Raw genomic sequence first — 22,309 nt, 5'->3', positions numbered from 1 at the left:
ATCATTCAAGTGTAACAGCTGCTGTTCTCAGACCTGGTGTAGCTTCTCTTGTACTACAGGAATACGAGTCAGCAGCTCAGCCCACTGAGTGTCGACTTGGCCCAACGCCGTCCTCAGACCAGCTGTATCTACTCTTTTCAATCGCAGAAGCTGGTTGCCCGTGCTTAGCACAGAAGAACGCAAAGATGACTTAGCATCCACCTCCTTGGAAAACTCCTATGAGAACAGGAGTTAAAAGAGAAGTTGAAATTTAACTGTACATTCACTAAAATGACTTAAATATTGTGTATAAATGTTATTATTAGGTCTGTAGTATATGTTTGCTGCTGATGTGGTGATCTAACTAACCAGGAAGGCATAGAGATGGTCTCTGACAGTCTCCAGCTCCTGAGGCACGGTCACTGACTGGGTTGTCCAGAACTCAAGTCGGTCCAGGGCCGACTGCAACCAGTGGCTCAACTCTGCTGACTCACTCTGGTACCTGAAATTTATATACACAAGAAAATATATTTTAATTTGGTTCTGATGGATCCTGAAAGATTTAGGGGACAGTTTTTTTTAAGTATTCATCCTCTAGGCATCACAAACAGGTTTATAAACCAAAACAATTTGGCTGACAGTCAGACAATCAGCTGCTTATTTGATTTGAGATTTGATTCCTGACTCTGACAAATCAAATCAAACTTCTACTGCCAGAGCCTGACCTGCTCCAGTGTTTGAGTGTCGAGTCAAGGCGGTGCAGCTCCTTGTTGACTTTGGTGGTGGAGGAGAGCCAGTGTTCTCCCAGTTGGGTCAACTGATTCTCTAAGTCTGAACAGCCAACAGACAGAAGAAGCCTCTTGCCCTCTTCCAGAACCTGGTACAGCTGAGGCTGATGCTCTGTCAGGCTGGCTTTCAGATGCTAGAGGACCGAGGGCAAGTCAAAGGGATAATTGATCAATTAAAAATAAAAAATGAAATATTCTAACAAGACTGTACATTTTAGGTTATGTCAGATGATATCTTGATGTAGCATGGGCAGATGTACTTGAGCATCTATGTGTGACCAGGCTGTATAAAGTTGCTTACCTGGTATAGACTGATCCTTTCAGTAAGTCTCTCCTCTGTCTCCTCTACTAGACCTACAGTGGGGATGCTACACTCCACAGCCTCCAGCTGTCTACACAGAGCCTGGTAGTCTTCCACAAGCCTGCTCCATGACTGTGAGAGAGAGGGGAGTAAGGATGGAGTGTGTTATTTATTTTACCATTTATTTACAATTTTATGTGTTGTATTTCTGCTGCACTTTGGGATTGAACTGAACAAAAAGGCTCCTTATGCTTCTATGAATCACTAATTCCCACCTCCAGGATGCCTTCCAGCTCCACTCCCCTTCTGTGGGCCTGTTTGAGCACACTGTGGGCTAAAGCCATGGTCTCCTCCAGGACCTGGCTTTCTCTCTGTCCCACCAGCCCACACACTTTACTGTAAAATGTCTGGGTGAGGATCATATGGCATTCCAGACCCTGAAAGAACTCCTGGAGCAGAGGGAAACATGTGAAACACAATGTTAGTAAGGAAAGAAATCATTGGCCTCTGAGTAAACTACAACATTGCACTTTGGTGATTAAAATTTATACTACTCCATTCCACCCGCTCTTACTTTGTGTTTGTCCAGTAACATCTGGACCTCTATGACAGAGGCCACTGTCATCTTCTGGTCGGCAGCCATCTTGTCCTGTGCGGTGTCCACCAGGTCTGTGAGGTCGTGAAGTGCAGCTTCATACTGAGCCTTGAGAGACAAGCCGTGGTTCAGACTGCTACGTCTGGAGCCCACCATCAGCACCAACTCCTCGTATGCATCCTACACAAAAATAATATGTCAGGCATTAAGTATAATTGTGTTGGGAGGTTTTGACCCTTGGGACACCAAGCACCCCACTGGTTATGACTACAGTGTAAGAGAAGAAGAAATGAGCTCTACAGTGAATAGGATATTACCTGTAGTTTTAGTAGTTCCTGATTGGAGACTTGTTCAGATTGGAGTCCTTCTGCTCTGGTCTTCAGCTCCGTCACTCTCTGCTCAAACTCCCTCAGACTGTCCTCCACTTCTGATAATGCCTACAAAAGAGAAACATATTCAGTGGAAGGAGTCCTTTTAAGCTTCTTAGATACATGTTTAATTTTTGTGTATTTGCTCTCAGTCGGTGTCATACCTCTATCTGTTTAGATGCAGGTCTGTCTGCAGTTCCAGCCATCTTTTGCAGCAGCTGGTGTTTACTTTCACTCAGAGCTGTGAACAGCATCCTCAGTTCATTCTGTCAAGGACAATAAAAGCAATGTTAGGAGGTAAGACAAAATGGACTCCCCTCAGTGATGCAGGAGGACCTATCATTAACAAGATGTGTCTCAAGCTTAATCAAAATCAGACTTGTGGTGCAACAGTCTAGCTTTAACACCTGGAAAGTCGAGTGTTCCTGCAGCCGGTCCCTCATGCCATCGCAGAGCTGCTCCAGGGTGGAGTCTAGCAGGCCCATCCTCTCCTGCAGGCCCTCCAGGGTGTCCTCCATCAGAGCTTGCTCATCTCCTCCACACAGCCGGCCTGCTCCTCCACCCAGCAGATCTCTGCACTGGTTCACCTCCCTGGTCATCCCCTTCAGCTGTTTACTCAGACCCTGAAAACAAGAGTTGGGGTCAGTAACAGTGTATTCGGTCGAGTAGAAGCATATCAGTTGTGTTGTCTGCTTATGTCTCTGTGTCTACCAACCCCTGTTAGCATTGTTACTACAATAAAAGTTTAGTTCATTCTAGAAAACTATTGCTATTGGTAAAACATACTTATGTTATTCCCTTTCTGAAGTGATTTATGTGTTAGTTTTATAGTTCTGTAAGGGCAAAGAAAAGTGATCACCGCTCACCTCTAGATTTGTGAGTTGTGTCTCTGTATCCTCAGACAGTAGCACGGGACCAGAGAGCAGCTGATTCTCAGCAGCATCCAGCCAGGATGAGGCTGCTGAAACTGCAGCATACAGGTCCTGCTGGACTGTCACCCCTCTGAAAGACACTGCCTGTTTACTGTCACCACCCGCTGCCTGTGAGGAGAAGCAAATTATATTTATTGAAAGCTGTCAGAGAGACATTCTTGATTAAAAGACACAGCAGTAGCCTACCTGGAAAACTATGAACAAAGAAGGATTAAAATTTGCTGTCACCTCTTGGGCAATTCTTTCCAGAGTCTGGCTGCAGGCCTCGAACAAAGCTCTCGGAGAGTGAGAGTCCTGGCTGCCAGACTCACCTCGAAACACCATACTGGGACTGGAGAGACGGGACCGGTGGAGAACCTGCACACAAGATGAGACATATGAGACATATGATGGTAAATCAGGCAAGAAACATGACAATGAAAGTGTTAAATTACATGAGAAGAAGAAAAAGTAGGAACAGAATGCACTACAGCCTCAGGTCATACGTTTTTAGACAAGTCAAAATGTAGGTCAAATAAAACACAATGTCACAATTAGAAAAACAAAATTTAATGAGGAAAATCATAAATCTATAAATGCATAGTGCGCATGGCATCTGTACCGGGCTAAGTTGGTCCTGTTCCAGGGAGCTGAGGGAGAGCTGCAGCTTGGTGCTCTGATCTTTATTCAGGTTTTCCCAGCGCTGTCTCAGTTGGTCCAAAGGAGACAACCTCTCTGTTTCCAGCAACACTCCCCCTGGGATGGACACCTCACTGTAGGAGGGAGAGGGGTGTGTTATCATAACAGACTGATATCTGGTCCCAGGACTGTTGCTTTACCAGCAAGTTCCCATGTAATTAGATGTTTACACAGCTTTTTGTAATGTTTGCTCAGTCTGTGGAAGGGATCACAAATTAAGGGTGAGAAGACTAAAGACAGGAGAAGAAGTACCTGTCCCCGTTGGGTGTGGTCTGTTGGCTGAGTAACTCTTCCCCGACACTTGCTACAGACTGGAGCAGCTTCCTCTGTTTAGCTACTTGCTCCTGCAGCTCCTAGAAAATATGCAGTATATGTATAAGAATGCACTTATTTTGCACAACAGCACTACTACTATTTAAACTGACTTAGTCTGAAAATGACAGGCAAATGGTACTCCAGGCAATCAAAAGCAGAGACGCCCATTACTATGAGAGGCATATTAGATTTCAGCTTCCTCTTACCCTCTGTCGAAGCAGGTTGCTGTGGTGTTGCTGTGTGCGTGTTGAACGGGCCTGAGACAGCCAATCCTGGACATTAGGACTCTGGGACAGAGATGAGTCTGGCTCACTGTCCTCCTGCTCCTGTAATGAACCCTGGAAAAAAAGACAGCAGGACTTGAACACTTAACACTCAAAAGCCTTAAAAAGAGAGAAACAGACAGAATTTTGAATTTTTTCTGAAGAAGACGCGATAAAGTTTGCCAGTTTGTGAAGAGAAGAGTAGGGAACACAGCAGCAGTTCTGTCTCAGTGTGGTACATATATAAACTATTTTTACTTTATGATGATTGAAGTCTGGCTGAGATGTCAACTATGCCAGAAGAAATTATTATATTAAATTAAAATAACATTTATCATTTTGAGATTGCTGCCAGCATTCCCCATTGGCCCAGACGGTGACTGTTGCTTCCTTGCATTGTAGAATGATTTAATGGCTTAGGAATGTCACTACTTGTTAAAAGAGCATGTTGACTGGGCCTGAAACTCAATACAATGGACTTCCTTTCAGGGAATTTTTTTTCTCAAATTTTTTCTCAAATGGGACATGAACCACAAAGGAAAAAGTTCAAAATGCTGTGTCATCAGAAACACACCTGATGCAGTATATTCAGTGGTAGCATCTGATGAGGTAGCACCCTTTTGTCCGGTGTTTAAGGGCCCATTGTGAGACACACAGGCTCTTGTTGCTCCATAGTGGAAAACAGTGGACTTTTATGAAGGAGCATGCCATGACCTTTAGTGTTTGCACAATACTACCATTGATGGTGCAACCAATGCAACGTAATGCAGCACAGCACAACAAAAATGACAAAGAGGCAGGCAGGAAGGAAAAGCTGGGAAATGGAAAACATGGGAATGTGGAGGGGAAGGGAACTGAAGGCAGGGGACAGGAGAGGACAGGAACACAGACAGAGACGCAAAACACACATGACCTGATGTTACCTGTATGTCAACCTGTTTGTCCTGCAGCATCTGCTGCAGCTCGAGAAGGCTGTCTTTGAGGGAGCGCAGTTTGAGGGTGAGCTGCTCCGCCTCTCCCTTGGTCTCGGCCCGGCCCTCCAACAGCAAACTCTCACTGTGGACGGACAGCTCGGACAGATACGACACCTTCTGCTCGATCTCAAACAGCATGTTCTGGAAAGGCAGGAACATAATGCAGACTCAGTTTTTTTTTATCTTAACAGTAAACCTTTTCAAATCACTTTCAATTTCATTTTGAGTTGATAATAAACAAATCGAAAATCTTAAGTCATCATAGTTCTAACTGCTTGCAGTAACCTGCCTGAGGAGTCACTTATAAGGAAAAAATAATTTAAATCACTCTTGGATTGAATATGATTTTACTTTAAATATGGGACTTGTGTTGTCCTTCCTCTGTGGTTAGACTGTGGTCACTGAGTCTGTATTTGGTCAGGATGTGTCTCTGTTTTGTCTCTCTAACAGTAAATAGATACTCTGCTGATATGTATTCATGGTTTAGGGCCAGATATCAATTACATTTGTTTTGAGTTTTGATTTGATTTGTCCAGTGTTCCAGATGGGCATCTTTTGTTATTTTAATAACATGGTTTACACTGAATAATGGATGGAAAGCTGTGCTGGTCTGAGGCTGAACAGTATTGCGGGTGGTTATTTCATCAGTTCTCAAGACTCGTTGTCAACCTTACTATATGTTTCCCCTCAAATCCTTTTCAGCAGACTTTGCTCACACTCCTTCTACAGTGCTTTAGAACAGAAACAGGAGTAAAAAGGGAGCCTCTATGTCTTTGTCCAGCCTGTGTGTGAAAAGTAACTGAATTGTATGGGAGGTGGAAAAGAGGGGGATTGAGGTTGTATTCCCATTATTCACATAGGGCTACGAGGGCCCTTGGTAATTCTCCACAGAGAACTTTCCACAACAATGCAGAGAGCCTCATATAACTCTTTTCCTTCTATTCAGAGTTGTCACTGTGTCGTTTGGTGGGAAGGTGGAGAAACTGTTGTCTCTACACTTTCTTTCCACAGAAAGCCTATTGAGGGCATTCTAAGTTCACTTCAAAAATGTCTGTTCATCTCTTTTGGCCCAGGATCAAATTAAGTTTTTTAAGTTTTGCTTTGACTGAAACAACTTAGCAATAGGTGGAGTTTGCTATTTACGACACACAATGTGTTCCCAAAGGTTTAGGCTCAGAAATGTATTTGATTAAGTGCTGATGCATGATAGACTGTTCTTAAGTAGTTTCTGAGCTGTTTAGCATAGTGATTTCGTTGTAGTGTTTAAATGGACAGACTGTGCCTATTAGTGAATAGTTAACAGCTAACAAACTTAAATCAGCCACACAATTTGAAGTGTGCAAATATTCCTACTATCCTAACCACAACTACTATGTTAACTATCCTAGTGCAGGAACCACATTCATCTGAAACAACATTTAAATGAAAATTTATTTTTAATCGTTATTCTACCAAAGCCTTTTATGTTTCATACTCTTCCTTTGCTTTTAATTCCTGGATTTTCACAGCTCTCTCTCTGCCTGAATAACTCCATATCAGCTTCTTCCCTTTCTCTCACCTCATCTCCCTGACCTCATATAATTTCTCACATCTTGCCCTTTCCAGTGTATCTATACCGTAATAATCCACGCATGCAGATAGTTTTTACCCCCTGAAGATGAGAATCTATACGGGCCGGACCTTTAGTCCTGAGCTTGACAGGAGCCATATGTGAGCTTTAATCAGCTTACTTCATCCCAGCTGCTCCAAACACACACACACTTTAAACTCTGATTTCCTTTGCCTGAGCCTCAGAGCTAGCATTATTACCGTTGAGAGACCAATTACAGTGTATCACATGATGGATGTTTAAACATTTATTTATATAATCTCTTTTCTCAGATGTTGGTTTGTGATCAAAATCACTGAAATAGGAATATTATTCACTACTTCAAAGACCTGAATAAAGCCTTTACAAAGGCACATGATTGTGGATAAGTGACCACTGCCACCACTTAGATCACATAGATCCTGATTACCCCACAGATAAATGTGATGTTACCATAGAAACAGGAGGAGTGAGGTAAAAAAACTTAGGCAGGTGGAAGAATGTTTGAGGACCCAGTGAGGAGGGCGATTACAGAGGGATAGAGGGTCAGACCCTAATCCTAATCCCATTGTCCTTATCCTAAAAAAAAAGTGTCAATTTATTGTTTGTGGATATTAGTGCCATTAGGGCCTCTATTGTGCTGTGTTTGAAAGGGTCCCATACTCAGTTAAATTTCTCCTGGTTTTTGAGGATGAACTTTATACATGACTAAAATAGTAGCAGTGATATAATGCCAAGGGAATGAATCCAAGGATAGGCTCTATTTCTGGAACAGTGAAGCAGCCAGATACTTTGATAAAACAATAGCATACAGACTTTCATACTGAGCCTGGGGAAGAAGCAGGATTTCAAAAGTTTCCCTTCACTGACTCTGATATGTGCAGATATCTGCACAGATATCTGCACATATCAGAGCATATCAGAGCAACAAGCTGCCATCTACCAAGGACAAATTTGTCATCCTAGAGAATCTAAAAAAAACCCCCCAAGTTCAAAATCTTTCGGTTTGCCTTCAGAGGCAGTTGATCCTGCCTCTGAAGGTATCAAAAAGCATTAGTCTCACCTGACAGTCAATGAGCTGCTCCTCCATGTCCATGTCTTCGTTTTGGGGCTGAAGTGCAGAGCTGAGAGTAGCGCGAGTGCTGAGCAGCCAGTGGTCGAGCTCTTCAGCCTCGCTGTGGTAACGCTGCAGTGCCTGTTCCTGTCGTTGCTCCTCTAGCTGTTCGCTTAGTTTCTCCTGCAGTGGTCAATGTGAAATGTTGGATATCACTGGTATTCATGGGTGTACAGAAACAAAAGGTAAGAAATAAAAGTGTGTATGATCTTTTCTAGTGTCCTAGCACCCACTTCCAGCAGCTGCCGTTTTCCCGAAGCCTTCATTCGAATGGTGGCCATCCTCTCTCCCAGTACAGTAAGAGTGGACTGCAGTGCCAGTTGGTCACCAGCCTCCCCATCGCTGTCACTGTCTGCCAGCTCCTCAGAAAAACATGTCTGTAAGTCGCCAATTTCATCCTGCAGCATCAGGATCTCATCCATCAGAGCCTAGACAGAGAAACAGAGATCAGAAAAAAGTGAGAGGTGAAATATGGAGAATGGACTAAAAAAAAAAAAATGACTGGAAGAAGATGGAAATTGTTGAAGGAGAGGAAGAAGAGACAGAAAAGAAGATGGCGAGAGAGTGGCAATAGAGGGTTTGTCCAAACTGCCTGACAGTAGTGCTACAAAAAGGAACTGTATCGGCCGTCGCTGTGAAGTTGGCATAGCAACGGAGAACAGTGCCATGCAGTCTGTGCAACCATTGCACAGGCTGGTGCAATATTAAACCCCTCAATCATTCTCTGTTCTCCCTGAGCAGGCTTCTTTTTGTCATTTTTATCTTTTCCCCGAGAGATGTCTCCTATCTGCCTTACAATTTACTACTTAAGACTACTTTACTGCACTCCACTCCTCTGTCTCTCGCCGTCACATATGAACACAACTTTCAAATATCTCGAAACCTCTCTGTTCCCGGTGCCTCTCTCACCTGGTGTGCAGCCATCTGGCTCTCGGGGGTCTTGTTGGGCTCCAGGCCCTCATTGAGCGCCCCCTCAATGGACTCCATCTTGGTGGAAATGGACTGGAGGGACTCCTGATAGTGCTGCTGCCGCTCCAGAGCCTCATACAGACTCTTCTGCTTCTCGCTGATCTGTGGCAGGAGAGGAGCAACAGTTCATTTATATGAAAAATAATCAGAAAGTGTGCTTTAAATTAAAAATATATCACTGGAGCAGCTTTTATTTAACTGGCCCAGTTCTACCTTTTTATATGTTAAAGGAAATTTTCTAGATATGGTATAATGTATCTACTGTGTGGAATAGGGGAAACATAGCTTAACAGTGATTTTAAATTTGATTTAAATTATTTAATTTTAGCTGATGATGTGACGTACCACATTCTTGAGTGTTTCCCAGGATCTCTGCAGGTCATCCAGGTTAGCAGCACTGGTCTCCAAGGACGGGTCATACAGCTCCTGGAGGGGGGCCCGGCTTAAGGTGCCTCGACCCTGTGACGCAACAACACAGTCAGAGTGGACTTCATTAGTGTACGAATGTATGTACGGTATATGCTTGCCATATTTTTTATGTTGACTGAGGAGGTGTGCTGGTTCTGATATGTCCTTATGTCCTCAAACATACTGTCAACAATGAAATTCAATTGAAGCAAGTAGTAAGCCCACATCTGCTGTACATACATTACAGTACTGTATATACATGGACTACTTACTAAAACAAAACAATGACTCAATCTGTTCTAACTCTTTAATTGAAATTCACAAGGCCACACGTCACTTAGTTAATGGTTATGTTTTGTCATTTGTGGATGTTTTCACAGCAGAATATGGTTATGTGCTTATGGTCCCATGAGATCAGTTTACTCCCATGATGTTTTCCTTCCATCACTTTCCAGCTGCCCCACATACCTTTGACCTTATTGATTTTTGTCTTCTTTTAGCTCACTGGCACATCACAAGACAGAAGGACTGTGTTTAGATTTCACAATAATACCATGACCTTTGGTGTTCCTCCCAGACCCAAGTGCTGTTGTTAAACCACTGCATCATTCTAAGTGATCCATTACACAGTAAAGCTACTTTATGCTAACTTAGCTATGTTAAGAAAATGATACACACTCATTCTGATCTCAGCGAAAAAGCAAGTGGCGAACAAGTTGTCTTCAGCAAAGTAAATCTGCAAACATAATGCTGATAAAGCGGGGAAGCAGGGGACAGCATAGCAACTCTCCTGTTTCAAACATCCATTGTGTTGATAGTGATGGTGATGGGGAGGTCATGGTTTGGTGGTGGGAATCAGGTGGTGGTGATGGGATGGGATTGGGTGGCAACGTTTGCATGTCCATCTTTACAAGTTATTTAGTCTCATAGCCAGTCTTTTATTTATCTTATATTTATTTTTTAAAAATTATAACAATGATTCTGACAAATCCAGATGCTGGGTCACTTGTTTCTTTGATCTTAAATACCTCCACTTGAACCCAGTAATGTCACCTGTATCTTGCCATCATTTACAATAGAACATAGAAAATAATGCCATGCCAATGGCAGCATTTAAGACTAAATACCTGGTTGAGTGACTTATTAAGACAGACATTTTTTGCCACAAGGTTGAGGTGGACGTTTTTGTTTTTTTTTTTGCAATGTTAGACAGTGAATTTTAGGTGTAACATGCAAAATGGACAGTGGTGGTGAGGCAGGTGGCCAGGTCAGGTAATGCTGGAGGGGTTGGCAGTACCTGGTTAAGAGGAGGATCAGCATTAGCCCCTGGGGAGGGGGAGCGGCAGGCAGGGGGAGAGGAGACCTCGCTGTTGGTACCCTCCTCCCCTGACTCCTCCGTCACAGGGGAGAGGAGTGTGTGGCAGCGGCCGGCTGTCATCTGACCACACATACACGCCGCACATCAAACACACACATCAAAGAAGCAGGTGGAGGAAAAAGGAGGAGGGCGACCGAACAGAAAACAGGCAGATAAAAGGAGAGAGGAGACAGAGAGAGAGAGAGAAAAATGAAGAGAGAAAAGAAGAGAGTGCAAATAAATTAATGGGGGAGTGCAGGTTAGGCAAATGACAGTGAGCACACTGCTGATTAATTAGACAGTGAGTAATCAAATAACACGGAAAGGAGACACATTAGATCACATTACTGCCACTGGCATAAAATGCTGCAACCATAGCACACACTCTGCCATAGCACAGCTTTAAAGAGGCATAATTCAGTGTAGCATTGCTCTGTGCTAAAGGACAAAGTGGATTCCACTGGCAATGAATGAGCCACTAAGATTTTTTATAGGATACATCAGGGGAAAGGAATGACCTTTATCAGGAAGTCAAAATCACACATACAGTGTGACACAGGCAGTGATTGCTCACACCACACACATACTCATGCAAACTTTACAGTTAAAGTTTCAGAACCACAACAATTTCCTTTCCATTACAGACACATTTCCCTAAGTAAGTAAGTGGCATCCAGACAGTATCACACAGACAAGCCTGAATCTTTTCTTAGATATTCAAGCTATGTTTTACCTCAAATAGACCTCTTTAAGAATTACAAACAAACCACTCATACAGTCTGATGCATAAGCACAATTAAATATGACATTACAGGTATGTAAGTGAGAGTATGTACGTAAGAGTAAGAAAAACCTGTAGATTAACAGTAAGAGGAAGAAGTCAAATGGAAATCCCCAGGAGAATCAAAACCAAACTTATACAATGCACAACTAAAGCATAGCGTAGCTAACAGAGACTGGGGCTAGTGAATACAGCTGCAGCAGCTGTCATAGAAGTAGCACAGTTGTCTGTGTGTCTGCATGCTTCAGTAGAGAGGCAGTGCTGAAATGTGAGCCAAGGCCTACTGGGCGGCTTTTTGGCAGTTAATGCACAACTGGGCCGACCGACTGGGGGACCTTGCTAAATTCGCAGGACTTTTTCCCGGGCTTTATGATGCAATGCAATGCAACAAAGAGCATAAACATACCGGCATGTGTGTGAAACTCAGTGGCTCTACAGAATGACCTTAGTGAGAAACCGAGTACTGTCACTACACTAACTATCCTGAACAATAACAAATTAAGGATATCAGCAGTGCCAGCAACCTATTTATACCATACACACATTCTTATCACACTCCTCTCATACACAAACACACACACACACACACATGCAGTAATATCCTGTTTCCTGGCCTGCTGAGACTGAAAACACCACAAGCAGCAAAAACAGGGTAAGAAACTGAAGAAATCTGAATCAGCCAGAGAGCCACAGAAAGGCGAAGGAAGAGACGACAGTCAGACGGTTACTTTGGTGAGAACGCTGAAGAAAAATGAATGATCAAGCCAAGGATGACACAGTATAGCAGCAGGCAGACAGATTCAGGCCAATATGAAGCAAAAAAAAGTGACACAGCACAGTATCACTGCAGTAATACACAGGAGGAGACTGCCAGAATAGTAACACTTGAGGTGAACAGAAGATGAGAAAAAAGCTTGTTATTTTTGGGCAATACAAAAGTCGGTTACAGAAAGAAAGAGAAGCAGAGAAACAGGATAACAATGGAACCTGGAATTCTTTTATGTTTACCTATTATGGACCACTGAGTAGATGTGCATGAGGCCCTGCATGCCAGTTTAGGCAAAATGCCATCCCAGGGGCCCACATAGTGGAGAATTATTATTTTGTTGCTAACTTGGAATGGGACTGTACTGGTATAACTTTACACAATGTTGCTGGGGAAATAAGTTAAACTTTTAATTATAACTGCCACCGTCAGACAACCTCTAATTTGGGATAACTTTAACCTAATTACATTATTGTGAAATGAACTGTATACACCCTCTAGAAACCCTAAAAGGACCCATGGGGATCCCTGTATTCCAATATGAGAACCAGTGATCTGGACAGAAAGAGAGATAGAGGCTACACATGCAAACACACACATACACACAAATATGCTCTGGGCCAGGCAGGCGGCATACAGCCGTGAAGTATGTGCAAGTGTGAGTCTCTGTGTGACTGTGTGTGTGTCCAAAAAAGGCTTTGCCACTCACCATGACGACAGAGGGGTGTGTTGGAAGCTGCTTGGTGGCGGTGGTGGTGGCAGTTGCCACAGCACTGGGCAGCTCCTCATCACTCAGCTCATCCATGCCGTCCGACAGGCCCTCCACCTCACTGACCGTCAGCAGCATGGTGGCGTGTTTGGCTTTCACCGTCAGCATCTTACACTTGGAATGGAGCGAGGCGATCTGCTCCTGGTAGCCACGGATCTTCTGGGCCAGCTCCTGTCAAAACATCCCCCCCAAACATAAAACACCACCGGCCCCAGGGTCAGGAAAGTGTGGTTCAGTCCACAATGAAAGATTACTAGTTCCTGGTTTAATTAGATCCAGAGGAAAGGGGGAGGCTGAGCTGGTTCAGCGCTGAATGTGGTGCCGGCATGAGAGGAGTAAGCGGAGCAGACGCATTCTCTTCTCTCCCCGGTCTCTCGCTTTTAGGTTCACGGTGTGTAAGCGTAGAAAGAGAACAGTGCTGCCTCACTCTCTCTCTCTCTCTCTTTTCTCTGTCTCGCTCTCCTCTGTATCTCTGAGCCAATCAGAGCAGCACAGAGGCGGGTGACTCAGATCAGTGGTGAAGCCAGCAGACAGGATGTTTGGTTGAGAGAGAGCGAGACCCTTGCAGAAATAGTTCAAAATCCCTCAGACTCTCCCTCTCATACACATACACAAATGGTGAGGAAAAACAGGAAGTGATCTCACTGCCTGTACCCCCCCCTTCCTCTGCCTGCCGCTTCCCTTCTCCACCAATCCTGGGAGCAGATTCCTTGCAACAAAAGAGAGCTGCAAGGAGAGAGGGAGTGTTTATGGGGTAAGAATGACAGAGATGGTGTCAAATTACAGCTATGGTATGAGCCGGCAGGCCGGACCCAGCCCTCCTCCTCCTTCTACTCCCTCTGTCCCGCAGATGGCCAATGCACTGATAATCAGGTCATGTGACTAACTGGGCCAGTGGAGCTGCAGCTATCTGCTAGGCTTAGAGATCAAACTCAGACATAAACACACTGCCATGCCAAGCAACTCTGCAGCGAGGGAGAGATTACAGTAACAAGAAAAGTTCTACAAAACCATCTTGTGTTCCCTGTCAAGTATTGGAAGAGTAGATAAAAATAAAATCTGTCCAAACCATGCAGGGAAAGTTAAAATGTAATAAAAAATGTCTTGCCTGTGGGGAGATTTGATCTGTTTCTCTGCAGGTCTTTGCCTCTACCCACCACCTTCTCAATCCATCTCTCCACAAGGGAGATCAAACACACTTACTCAGCAAAGTAAAACTGCTACAGAAAGCACAACAATGCTTAAATAACGCAGGTGAAAACCCTCTAATCTTCTACACTGCATCAAACAGGAATCTATGCAGATTATATTTACATGCACCATCAGTTAGAGGAGGAATTTGCAAGAGTTGGATGCGTTGAGCAACAACACAATATTTTCCCAGAATTGTTCTACGGCAGTACTGCTTTGATAACACAGCGTGAAAAGTGTGAAAGTGTAAATGTGAGGTATTTATTCTGGGATTTCTGGTAGTTTTATAGTAACATCAATTAATTGCCGGTTGTTGGCATTTTGAATCGTTAGGGGGAAAAAAACATCCACACTGAGAAATGACAGCAAACAAAAAAACAAAAACAAAGAAATGTGATACTGAACTGATGTTTTTGTCGCCTCCAACTGCTCTGATGTCTGAATGACTAAAATGACTAGAGCACGGTCTAATTCAGTCATTAGGGTTGCTCAGAGCAACTTTTAAATACAGAATATTTCCTGCTGCCTCAACTTCTTTTTTTATGCTGTTTTATATTCTTACAAGTACAGGAAGTATTTAATGACTCAAGCTGGGTTGATGTTCATGGTTCAGGCTAAGCCCCTTTGCTTCAGTTGAAGGAAATCTTCAAGCTGGTGACAGTTTAGGGGAAGGCACTTTCTAGTTTCCTGTTTCAACACGGCAAAGCTAAGTCCATCTCGAAATGATTTTCAATGTTTGATCTTGACGGATATGACTTGCCTGTACAGATGCCGGACCCCATCGAACAATTTTTGGATGAACTGCAACACAGACTGCGAGCAACTCCTTATTGCCTAATATCAGTGCCCAAATTCACTGATACTATTTATAACTGAGTGGGAGAAAAATCCTGCAGCCAGGTTCCAAAACTTTATCAAAAAAGTGAATGATGTTATAACAGTATATTAATGGAGCTATGGAATGACGTTCAAAAATCCCATACAGTATGACTGCAATGTTTGGGTGTCCACTTACTTATACTTTAATAAATTTCAGTGACACAGTGTGTGTGTTCTCTCACCTCATGATGGTGTATTTGAGCTTGAAGTTCCTGTATGTTATTGGTGGAGACGGGCCGGTCCTGAATGATGCGATGGGCTTCTTCTATTAGTCTCTGGAGGTTCTTCACTTCCTGTTCATACTGGTCATACTGCACCACAGCCTCCTGGGAAAGAGGAAGCATGGCAAGAAGGTAAGACTGAAGCTGGAACGTTTGTCAAATAATCTTAAAATGTGATTTATGTTATTGATCCATGAAGGGAAATAATCATTTCTCTCTGGGGAAGTCAAAGGTCAGTGTCACCAGATGTCATCTAAGTGAAATAATTTCTACAGTATATTGCTCAATGTGTACTTCTGTAATTTATGTATGTTACATTTCCACAATTACACTCAGAATATTGTGGCTATGGTGTTTGAGATAAGAATATGTACACAAGCAGTCTATTTCAGATATGAGCAGTCACAGTGAGCACTTCATTCAAATCTGCAGAGAAAAAAAGCTAAGATGCTTTAAGTGTCTGTCCTCCAGATAGTCTCTGAAGGTCATTTGCTTCTTCCTGTAATGGATAATCTTCACTACAATGAGCTTAGATGTAAAATCAACCAAAAACCAAAGGATTTGAGGATAATACTGGTCTGATGGGGGGTAAAAGAAAACACAGACATTCCTAAGGGGGCTTGTTGGGACACCACAGCAGAATTCAGAGCATCCACTTCAGCAAGGGACAAAGTAAAAAGACATAACTCGTCTTACAGGGAAACAAATGACTTTACTGTATATCTGTACTACTACTACTACTACTACTACTACTGAGGATTTTCAGGTCTACAGTATGTAACTTGACAGATAATGAAGAAATTTGCAGACAAAGACTGATGAAAATAATGTAACACAACATCTCATTACCTTACTTTTATTGTATTCATTGGTCATTTCATGCTTTAACAGGATTATAGCTCTCAGCTCTGTTTTTTTATATTAACTTTGACTTAATATGTGACAAATTATAGAAATTCCTCCTTTCCAAATGCTGCTATTCAACAGAACATGTAAAATGAGGACTGCCCTCTACCTGCAGAATGTTGCACTGCTGGATGGTGGTATGCTGCAGTTGGCTGGCCTCTTGTTGCAGTGTCTGAGCTGTACGGCAGATAGGCAGACTGGCCACTACCTCCTCTGGTAGCCGGAGGGCGCTCTGACACTGCTGTACTGCCACCACCTGCTGCTTGAAGCCCTCCATTTCCACCAGCAGACGCTTATGAAGGAATGAAGGAGGATGTTAGAGAGTAAGGAGGTATAACTAGTTGAGTGACAAAGCAATACTGTGTTCAGAAAAGCTACTTTAAGATGCAAGTGCTTGTGTGGGTCCTACTGCAACTGCAGGGATGCACTGTGTGTGTATATTGTCTTGGAACCTCTAATAATGAATGAATTCTGTGTCAAAGCTGAACACATAGAAAGCAAGTGTGTGTCTACCTGTCTCTGTGTGAGCTGCTCTCTGAGGCTGAGCCTGTTGAGGTCAGGGGAGGCAAGTATGACCTGGATCTGATCTACAGCTGCATGGAGGCTCTTTACCTCTGCCTCCAGGCGCGACATGTCCTGAAGACAGACACAGACAGATAATACAAATCAAAGGAAAGAACATGCGGGAGTAGGAGCAGCTTATAGTATATGTATCATAATCATAAAATGTAGCTTCCATACACAGGAGGTAAAAATGGATTTTAAAAAACTATAATTGCTGATATGGACCTGCTTCCAGTTAAAGATATTTACACCACCAAAAACTGCAAACACACTTCCAACATGCAGTTTCACAGGCAACAGTCAGCAGCAGACTATCATCTGGGTAACAGCTGTATGGCAATCAGATTAGTGTAACAGATTACTGCTGCACAAACTAACACTGTTCATTCCATGATGTTGTAATAGTTAGTCAATGACCATAAGGGGGCACTGTTGGGTTGTGTCTCTGGTGCTTGGGACTCACCCTGAGGGGATCTGCACCAATATGTCTGGATTTATGAAATAAAATTAGCTGTGGCTCTTGGGAATTTTAATTCATGACGATAATTTGATCACAGTACCCTAAAATGATTTTGAGGTGAAGTGTTATTGATGTCTAATTCCTGTAACGCTCGCCTGAAAGTGAATGTCGTTTACCTTTGCTGCATCCTGCAGACTCTGGAGGCGAGTCTTGGCAGTTTGCTGCAGCTCCTCAGTACGTCTGCTGAGGTGTTTCACCTGCTGGCTCCACCCCTCCATCTGCAACACCTCCCCCAGCTGCCCCTCCCTCTCCCCCATAGCTTCCAAGTCACCATGGAGACCCCGGCACTCCCGCAGCAACGCCTGTCACCATGGGAACATAAATTACAAGTCAAAGAGAAAAGCCTTTTTTTTTAATCAAGCAATTATACTAATTAAGTCCAGCCAACACACTGTACAGTACATGACATTTCACTGGAAATCAAACAAGTGTGTCAGTCTAATTAGCTGCAAATTTGTGGGGTATCTTCAAATTAATTAGAAAATAGCAGGAAATAGTAATATTTCTTTTTGTGGAAAAAATAAATATAAACTGTATCTGGACCCAGATTTTCACAGGACAACAGAAATCTTAAGATATATTAAAGCCATTCATATATCCAGCTCCGTGGCTCATTAAGACTTACCTGATGTGCTCGAATTTGCTCCTGCAGCTGGGAAGCAGAGCTCCAGATGATATTACCAGTAACCAGAGCTTCTGCCTTTTCTGTCCAGCCCAAAATGAACACCTTCATACCCTGATATTCCTCCACCTGTCTTTCTGCCTGCTCACAAGTGAAAGACCAAAGCAAAAACAACAGAGGAATTAAAGCATAAGGGAAATGAATGAATACCATTCTCAAACAGAACCACTTGATATTGATGCTGCAAAATCCTGACAATATATATATATATATATATATATATATATATATATATATATATATATATATATATATATATATATATATATATATATATATATATATATATATATATATATATGTTGTTCATTCATACAAACAACACTGGGAAGCTGACTTTGTTTTTGGTAAACTGAATGGACATCTGACCTTCTTCAGTCTGTTGGCTCTGTCCTGGACCTGCTGTGTCGTGTTGCGCTGCACCTCTGTCAGTTTGGCCACAGCATCGCCTAGCTGCTTACACAGCAGAGGGTTCTGCTCACCAAACTCCTGCACTGCTACTCCTAACTCTGCCAGAGAGCGACAACAGGATTCACACTCTTCACAAAGAGTCTGGAGAGGAGAAGAGAGTAAGAAGGTGAGGGAAAAAGAAAGGGGAAAGGAGAAGTGAAAAAGAGAAAGATTAACAAAAAATGGGAGTTTAAAAGCAAGGTAAAACTAAAAAGGTAATGCAGTCTGCCAACCAGCACCTCTGAAGTTCATTAAATATCTGTAATCTGTAAAAATACAAAGTGTAAAGGTGCCAAGTTGTGGTTTTACAGGAGATGAGTGATTAATTTGTTAGGTTTAGCAGTGCTGGTGGACAGAATAGTTAAAAAAAAAAAAAAAAAAAAAAAAAGACAAACTATTCCTTTAAATACACAAGCTTTGTGGGTCTGCAGATGGGCAGAGGAGTGAGAGAAGAAAAAAGTTGGGGCGACAAGAAGGAGAACAGGAGGGAAGGGGCTCAGACTCCCATCTGGAATACTCCTCTCAAAAGTGGGTCACTGTTGATGGCAGAATTCAGTTCATGCCATTCCAACTCTAACACAGTCATTAACCTCAACATCTGCAAAATGAATAGCCGATTTAACAGGGGTTAATTGCTTGTTAATTAGTCAGTCTGTCTGGTTGATTACTTTAGTCTCTTCTTTGGCCTCCTCCAGGTCGGCACTCTTGTCTTCCAGTTTCAGAGCGATGGTCTTCAGCTTTGCCTCAATGTCCTGGAGTCGGGAGCTGAAGTCCTCTTTCACATCTCGGGTCTGCTGCACCTCCCTTTCCCTCGCCTGGACCTAAAGCACAGGGCAGAAATACACACATCACACTATACTGCCAACATGAGCCTTTTAGCAAAGCTAAAGAGAGTGCCAGCTTTACATTGGTGCATACACTATTTACATACTAGGAAACACTTTGATTTGCTTGATTGCTTGTTTTTTTTTTTTTTACTAAAAAATTAAATATATACAATAAAGTCCTTAACACAACACACACAAGATACAGTCAACATCTGGGTATTTTGGTATCTGACTACAAAACTACTCAACACCTGTGGTTACAGTCCTAAATACTTCATCAAGCTACCATGTGTAATAAAATCCTAAACTGTAGCCAAGAGAGGTCACCTGGTCCTCAGCGGAGCCCAGAGCGAGCGTCACCTCTGCCAGCTGCATGCTGAGCTCAGAGGGCAGACCAGCCTGGAGGTCCTGGTACTTAGACTGCTGCAGCTCTGTCATGCGCTCCACACTCTGACGTCTGCTGATGACCTCACCATGTGCAGTCTAAAACGCACAACATCAACATAAGATGATGCACTGCAAATCACTGTCTTTTCTGTTACACGACATAATAGCATATATTATTTTGTGTTTGTGTGTATGTGTAGTGGCCTGCCTCTAGCTCTTGAAGCAATGAATCCAGGTCTGCAGTTGGACTCAGCAGTAAGCCACGAGTGTCTTGGATCCATCCTTTGACCAATCCCAGCTCCTTTTCGACCTCCTCTCTTTCCCTCAACTCCTGGTGTACCTGGGCCCTGCTCGCACGCACCCTCAGCACAAGACTAGACAAGACACAGTGGAAGAACATGATCTAGAAATGTTTCAGTCTAAATGAAAAATGTGTCCTGTCCCTGTCTTTGATATGATGATATGCAACTTGCATGAAAATAAAATACAATAAAACTGACTGTCTTACAAACACACACAAAACTCATTTTTTAAATGAAGGTTATCATAAATGTTTGACAGCTATTCATAATGAAAATAACAGAGGGTATAGAGACAAAAATCAATATAAAACAACTGTAAAACAACTAAAATATCCACCCACCCAAATAAAACTTGAAAAACTAAAACAAGAATCATCTTGTATTTTAAACTATGCCACGTTTTCTAAAGAGGTTTCTTGTTCCTTGTCTTTATGTAATTATTCATTGTGATCAGTTTAACCACAATTCTCCTGTTGAAAGCTATCAATATGCATTTTCAGTTCATATAAAGCCATGTGCTGAAACCTGTTTTTGGTTGGCAAGAGCAGCCACAGCACCACATCACTCACCTGTCATATTGCTCCTGCATGCTTCTGATCTCTTGTAGGCATGGTGTCTCCTCATGCCCATTCTCTGTCTTTTTCTCCATCACTTCCTTCTCTTCCTCCTCTCCTCTTAGGCTGCGGGTGTGTTGCCTAAGCAGGGCCAGGATGGACTGCTCCCTCTCCACCTCCTGGCTGAAGGAGTCATGGTACTCTAGAAGGCTCTGAAGTGCCGTCCTAGTGGCGGCCTTCTCAACCGTGCTGTCAGGGACACGACTGTGGAGGTCTTTGGACACAGAGCGCACCTTCTCCATCTGAGGGCCAAAGAAGTGCATGTACAAGGATTCAGGTTCAGCTGATGCAGCAGATTTATGGTTCATAGTTAACTGATAATCCATGAGAAAGTGGAATATTACTCCAGGGGGTTAGTACATGTGTGTTGACTGAGTAGTTCACTCTGTAGAGCTTCTGACCACTAGTAGCAATGTGGAGCAATTTTATTCGTATACGTGGTTGAAAGTATACAAATTCCTCCCTCCAGTATCAGAGTGTTCCACTTGGCAACAGCTGATGGAGATAACATGCAGAAAGTGTCACGGATCAGCTTGATGCTGGCACAGAGAACAGTGGTTCTCAAAATGGGGACTGGGACACATAAATCAAAAGGGCCACAAGATGATTAAAGAGATAAGTTGTTTCTTAAGTTTATTTTTTCTGACTTGTCCCCAATTTTATTTCAGTGTGAAATACTGGATACTTTCACCTCTTCAGGCATTTAAAAAATTATGAGAGCAAAAAGTTACCTGTGCTCTCACCTGAGATTATTTTACTCTAATAATCTTCCAAACTCCTGCCTTTAGTTTACAGTGTTCTCTGTGAGAGTCAAACAGAGATGCCAGTACAGAGGCTCAAATGCAGAGAATGACATCATGTCCACTTGAACAAAGGCACCATAGAAAACCAGTGAACAACAGGAATGTGCCACATATGAGGAAGTGACCATTCCTTACAGTTTGACCTCATTTCCTTTTTAGGAGCAGTGCTCTGTGAGAATCCTTGGGAACTGACAGCGTTCACACTCAAAATAGGTCAAAAGGCGGGAAAATGCTTCATATGACACAGTGTTTTGGCAGGAGGAAACAACTGGCCTGAAGCCTGGAGTTACATCACAGCACACCAAATGGTATTCAGCTGTTGCTGCAACCTAAATTTGCTGCAAGAACAATTGTGTGTGTTCGTCGGCTATAAAAGCCAGATGAGTATAAACAGCTTCATCAGTAAACGCTGGCAGTTGTCTTCTCTTACCTTCTCTGTGAAGTTCCTCCACTCCCTCGCAGTATCCTCCAGTGCCCTCTCCTGGGCTCGGGCCACACTGCGGAGCCTGGTCCAACGTTGCCATAGTGATGACACAGTGTGGCTGGTGACGCCTTTGCTGGCCTCCGAGATGATCTTATCTATCTCTGCTGCATTCTCTTTCAAAGCATTTAGAGGCAACTCCAGCAGGTCGATGTGAGCCACCAGAGACTACAGTCAAAAGACGACACAAGATGACAAATAAGTCATTTCATAAACACATTCTTGTGAAACATTTATACCCTAGGAAACCAAAACTCTCCCCTAAAAGTTTCAACTTCACAAACACACAAGCGGCAAGGAATAATGCATAAACACTGTTTAAATATTAATGTGCATCTGCTGCTGTGACAAGAACAAATGTTGAAATTAAATCTAACAGCCAGCAGGGAGGCAGCACATGCCTGTTAAGACGGTTTCTATAAATATATTATAACCCTTTACTACAGTATCGCTATTTTCTGAGTGTACAGTATGACAGCAACCCACCTTGTATCTCTGACACTTGTCCTCTGCCTGCTGGATACTGGTTGCTTTAGC

The 22,309-nt window shown here is 43.0% G+C and overlaps 1 protein-coding gene across 3 annotated transcripts in view; it reads right to left on the bottom strand.

Annotated features, from left to right (window-relative positions):
* The window catches only part of LOC121199207 (nesprin-1-like), a 72,430-nt gene extending 52,787 nt beyond the window's left edge, over positions 1-19,643 (bottom strand). The window contains exons 1-29 of one of the 3 annotated variants that reach the window (XM_041063687.1): positions 19,513-19,643; positions 19,027-19,179; positions 18,278-18,460; positions 17,852-17,989; positions 17,343-17,528; positions 16,656-16,778; positions 16,252-16,434; positions 15,198-15,341; positions 12,886-13,116; positions 10,570-10,710; positions 9,210-9,323; positions 8,805-8,966; positions 8,129-8,323; positions 7,845-8,018; positions 5,143-5,334; positions 4,163-4,294; positions 3,894-3,994; positions 3,565-3,715; positions 3,192-3,320; positions 2,898-3,071; positions 2,439-2,654; positions 2,196-2,297; positions 1,981-2,100; positions 1,643-1,843; positions 1,344-1,517; positions 1,069-1,200; positions 705-901; positions 349-481; positions 34-216 (exon numbers count right to left, since the gene is read on the bottom strand). In XM_041063687.1, the coding sequence (XP_040919621.1) occupies positions 34-216; positions 349-481; positions 705-901; positions 1,069-1,200; positions 1,344-1,517; positions 1,643-1,843; positions 1,981-2,100; positions 2,196-2,297; positions 2,439-2,654; positions 2,898-3,071; positions 3,192-3,320; positions 3,565-3,715; positions 3,894-3,994; positions 4,163-4,294; positions 5,143-5,334; positions 7,845-8,018; positions 8,129-8,323; positions 8,805-8,966; positions 9,210-9,323; positions 10,570-10,710; positions 12,886-13,116; positions 15,198-15,341; positions 16,252-16,434; positions 16,656-16,778; positions 17,343-17,528; positions 17,852-17,989; positions 18,278-18,460; positions 19,027-19,179; positions 19,513-19,623 (4,575 nt within the window). In that variant the 5' untranslated portion in view covers positions 19,624-19,643. Of the gene's footprint in view, positions 1-33; positions 217-348; positions 482-704; positions 902-1,068; positions 1,201-1,343; positions 1,518-1,642; positions 1,844-1,980; positions 2,101-2,195; positions 2,298-2,438; positions 2,655-2,897; positions 3,072-3,191; positions 3,321-3,564; positions 3,716-3,893; positions 3,995-4,162; positions 4,295-5,142; positions 5,335-7,844; positions 8,019-8,128; positions 8,324-8,804; positions 8,967-9,209; positions 9,324-10,569; positions 10,711-12,885; positions 13,525-15,197; positions 15,342-16,251; positions 16,435-16,655; positions 16,779-17,342; positions 17,529-17,851; positions 17,990-18,277; positions 18,461-19,026; positions 19,180-19,512 lie in introns of those variants that run through there. The other 2 variants (XM_041063688.1, XM_041063689.1) reach the window with 2 other exon arrangements.
* Positions 19,644-22,309: the final 2,666 nt, after the last annotated feature.

The sequence above is a fragment of the Toxotes jaculatrix genome, chromosome 19, assembly GCF_017976425.1.
Source record: "Toxotes jaculatrix isolate fToxJac2 chromosome 19, fToxJac2.pri, whole genome shotgun sequence".
In the NCBI taxonomy this organism is placed as follows: Eukaryota; Metazoa; Chordata; class Actinopteri; family Toxotidae; genus Toxotes; species Toxotes jaculatrix.
Note: the sequence above shows the minus strand (reverse complement) of the source record. Positions and strands in the feature narration are given on the sequence as shown.